The sequence below is a fragment of the Thunnus thynnus genome, chromosome 6 (assembly GCF_963924715.1).
Source record: "Thunnus thynnus chromosome 6, fThuThy2.1, whole genome shotgun sequence".
NCBI lineage: Eukaryota > Metazoa > Chordata > Actinopteri > Scombriformes > Scombridae > Thunnus > Thunnus thynnus.
In genome coordinates, this window is record NC_089522.1 from 16,279,789 (window position 1) to 16,284,070 (window position 4,282).

At 45.3% G+C, this 4,282-nt stretch overlaps 1 protein-coding gene across 1 annotated transcript; it reads right to left on the reverse strand.

Moving 5' to 3' along the window:
• Nucleotides 1-6: 6 nt before the first annotated feature.
• Nucleotides 7-2,628, reverse strand: mipa (major intrinsic protein of lens fiber a). Its single transcript, XM_067592117.1, has 4 exons — nucleotides 1,206-2,628; nucleotides 861-1,025; nucleotides 664-744; nucleotides 7-542 (listed from the first exon to the last, which is right to left on the reverse strand). The coding sequence occupies exons 1-4, from the start codon at nucleotides 1,563-1,565 to the stop codon at nucleotides 357-359; spliced, it is 792 nt and encodes a 263-aa protein (XP_067448218.1). The 5' UTR covers nucleotides 1,566-2,628; the 3' UTR covers nucleotides 7-356.
• Nucleotides 2,629-4,282: the final 1,654 nt, after the last annotated feature.

Here is a 4,282-nt window from a genome sequence, read left to right on the forward strand (position 1 = left end):
GGAGGAGGAGGAGGAGGAGGAGGAGGGAGAAGGAGAAGAAGGAGGGGGGAGGAGGAGGAGGAGGAGAAAGGAGGAGGAGAAGGAGAAGGAGGAGGAGGAGGAGGAAGGCTGGGTAGAGGGGAAATTAGGCGAGATGGTCAGGGCTGTGGGTACCCCTTCACTGTGATTCAGCAGGTCTAGTTCTGGATGCAGAACAAGGATGTGTTCGGGATCTGTGTTAGCGTGTGTGGAGGCGGGAAAGAGGTATGTGTGCAGAAACGCTGAGTGGGGCTGAGGATGGACCGGGAACTGAGGGTGCAGAGTGAGGCGTGAGGGGTGAGGGATGGGGGTCAGAAAGCCAATCTTCTACTCCAGGCTTATAGGGCCTGTGTCTTGAGCTCGATGGGCTCTCCCCTGGTCTCCTGCTGGCCCTCAGCCTCTGGGGGCCGGGTGCCCTTCAGTGTGGCGAGCCTCTCGGAGAGACCGCGCATGCGGGGGAAGAGCATGAAGTCATACAGCAGAGCACCCATGGCACCACCAATCATGGGTCCCACCCAGTACACCTGTCATAAACAAAAGATTGAGAGAGCAGAATGTGTTGATGAGTTCATATTGTTATGGTTTACAATAGATCTGAAGCATTTGTAGTGTTCGTACATAGATTTACAGATGTGATCATCTTACCCAGTGGTTGACGAAATTCCTGACCAGGACAGCGGGGGCGAAGGACCTGGCAGGGTTCATTCCTGCTCCAGTGTAGTACATCTAAGTCAAAGACAGGGAGAGCTCTGGGTAAAAACTGTTGAACTGATATAAGGATCCTTGAATGGAAATGCTAGTGAGACATTTCAAATTTCTAGATCCTCCTGGTTGGTTCTTACCCCAAGAAGATGTCCCATGAGCACGGAGAAACCAATAGCCAAGGCAGCGGATCCCAGGCGTCCATTGCGCCTCTCATCTGTCACTGCAAAGATGCAGACGACAAGCTGCAGGGTGAGGAAGACCTCCATGGTGGTGGCCATACCCAGGCTGATACCAGGCTGCAGCTGAAAGAAAAAGGGTTAAATTATTGTACTTTAATGTAGATATAAGCTTTGTCAGACTTTGTGCTGACATAAATGCCAGAGTCATATTATGAATTATATTCATATAAAATAGTCTCCACAGGACATGGATATGGGCTATTAAAGCTGCTACTAGTTCCAGTGTCTGGCAGGTAAGCTTACTGTGTTGAGTGCCAGGTTTCCCCTCATGTTGCCGGGTGTGACCCCGTAGAGCACGGCAGCACCAGCCAGTGCTCCAAGACACTGGGCCACGATGTAGAAGAAAGCACGGAACAGGGACATCTGGGAGCCAATCAGGTAGGCAAAGGTAACAGCCGGGTTGATGTGTCCTCCACTGATATGGCCAATGGACTGGATGAGGGTGGCAGCCGCCAGCCCAAAGCAAAAGGCAACATGCAGAACAGTATGGGGCGCAGTGGTCCAGCGGAGGGCTGCCCCCAACCCAAAGAATACAAAGAACATGGTGCCGTAGAACTCGGCGAACACCGCCCGCCAGAAGGACATGGACCGGAACTCCCACATGGTGGCAAAAAGGTCAAAAAGCAACCTCTAAGCAATGGAGGGATGAAAAGTCAACAGAAAACTAACTAATCAACTAAAAGGAGATGCTGCTTCTCCACAGTAATAACTATGTTTGAGACCCTGTTGTTTGGTAAACAAAAAAACAACAGAGCAAAGGACAAAAACCTGCCCTCAAACAGAAACTGCCTCTCTAAAGCTAAATGCAACAACACCTAAACTGCTCAACATGTAACTGTGAATAACCTGCTGCTCTGCCTTCTGATTTCTGTCATAGAGAGCTCCTGAGTGGAGCAATACGCCAGTCTCTGTGCATCTATGTGCCAACCCTGCTGGTTGTTAGTAGAAGAACATGGATAGACAAACGTTAAGCATGTCCTGCAGACATTCAGCCTCTTTACCAGAGCAGGGGGAGCTCGGAGGCCTTTTTATAACACCCCAGGGGCCAAAGCTGCTTCGCTGAGCCCAGGGGAGGGGCTAGTACACAATACTACAACTCAAAACAAAATCATTTAACCCTCCTCCTGCCCTGACCCCTGCATCTGCTTATTATAGAAATCTCTCTGAAACTAGACCAAAGGGTTGCAAATGTAAATATACTTGATTTAGTCAGTTTATACTTCATTTATTCAGTTTAAAGACTGCTTTTGAAACTATTGCTTGTGGTTTAACTTATGAGGTCAGGGCAAGCAGAGAAGTAAACAAAAATGTGTTTGGTGTAGCACACTCTTCTCTTTTCATCTTTTCATGGGTTCAGCTAGACCTCTCGTATTACTGGAGGAGGTGGAGATCTACCATCTAAGTACCACCAACTGCTTAATTGAAGCACTAATACCAGTAAAGTGGTGGAACATCACTGACTGTTGGGAAATTGCATTGACCTTCAAATGTGAAAAAATAAAAAAAAAGCAGCAGGCAAATGGTGGGCAGAGTGAAGAGCAGTGAAATTTTTGCTTGGTTTCCAATAATTTTGGTATATTTACAAGCACAACGTTAATATCATCATAATGTCCACCTTCCTCTCATTTCCCACGATTTACTTTCCATTGTCTCCTGTGTAATGTACAATCAACAGTTCACATTCAGCTGGGGCTTTGATAACAAAAGCACGAGCAATTTCTCAATTTCTCCACTTGTGCTCCGGATTGGTACAAATTAGTTTTGTGGCAGCAGAACTGATTAGGCAGAGTTTTACATTGTGTGTGCTGGACAGGGATGGAGGCTCAGGTCGGATAAAGCGGTGGAAAATCCACGGTCAGAGAGGAAGAGGGGAGAGCAGCCCTGGCATTGAGCTTCTGCACTGGAGCATCATGCTGACCAGGGCAGGCAGAGGGACGGCCGCAGGCCCCTGAAAGGATTATGCTGATCTCACTGCTTTTCTCCTTTCATGCATGGAAACAAAACGCTGGCAATAACAGTTTCTGTTGGTTTCTATGATGTTTGTCTAATGGTCACTGTTGAATCTCTGGGTTCACTTTTCCATGGTCCACAGTGGCCTTTTGGTTTATTGCATCTGTGCTTTAGATACTCCGGAGAGTTGTGCGGGAACGATATTAGCAGAATATATAAAAATAACCAGGGGACAAAGAATGTTGGTCATTTTGAAGGTTGTTGTTGTTGTTGTTTTACAAATATTCAAAATAATTTCCCACATTAATTTCACAGCAGCCTGAAGTTTAGAAAAAAACATGGTGAACACAATCTTCCACTCTCATATGGTGAACAATGGCCGTTGCTGCTGGAGAAAATCAAACTTTTTCTCACAAAAGACAGTGTTGATGCTGTTGCTGTTTATTAGTTTAGCTAGTTTGCGCATCTCTATTGTGATGAGTATTATGTCCTTCTAATGACTCTCTCCATCAGTGGTAAGCCACCTTTTGTGGGTTTAAGCCCACAGTTTAGTTTTACACGGGAGGGTGTTTAAAAGGTGCTTGCATTGTATTTTCCTGTTGCCTGTCTGCAGACTGCTGACACATACATAACACCATGCAGCTCCTAAACATCTCACACCGGAGTAGAAGCTCTGCACGGCCTGCACGCACCACATAGGGTAAAAACATTTATTGCAGAACACAGGAGAGTAACGACTTAAATGTACAGCACTTACTGTTAGGCTTCATAGCTGCTGCTAAAAATTACTCAGGAAGTTCCACTGGCTTCAAATGATCCATTTTCAGTATCACATGCGATTCATAACGTGTGCATAATAGCGGTATTTAAGTTTTTATACCCATTCATAATCTATAGCCTTTACTGACTGATAATTACAATTTAATACCAGATTAGATGAGCATCACAGAATCAGGAGACGTCATCTTTGCTAAATACTTCTATTTGTGGGATACATATATTGCATGTTTGACAAAAATAATATCCAGCAACATCACAAGTAATTTACACTGGAAATTTACAGCGTAATGGAATTTCAGACTTCCATTTTCCTTTTTGCACTCAGTATAAAAGAACAGAGGGGATGGGAAACCCCTGGAATACGCTGTGTAATGTTAGAGAGAAGTGAGAGAGCAGTGCTGTGAAGCATCAGCACTACACAGTGGTTACAAAGTGACATTTCACATTTTCATGGAAGTTGGTATTCACATTCACCCATCAGTAAATTGAAAGATTGTTCCTCCTGTCCATAAGAGATCCCTTCCTAAGTGATTCCAAGTTCCACAATCAGTCTAAAATTCAACCAAAGATATGATGCTTCAGCAAAGTAA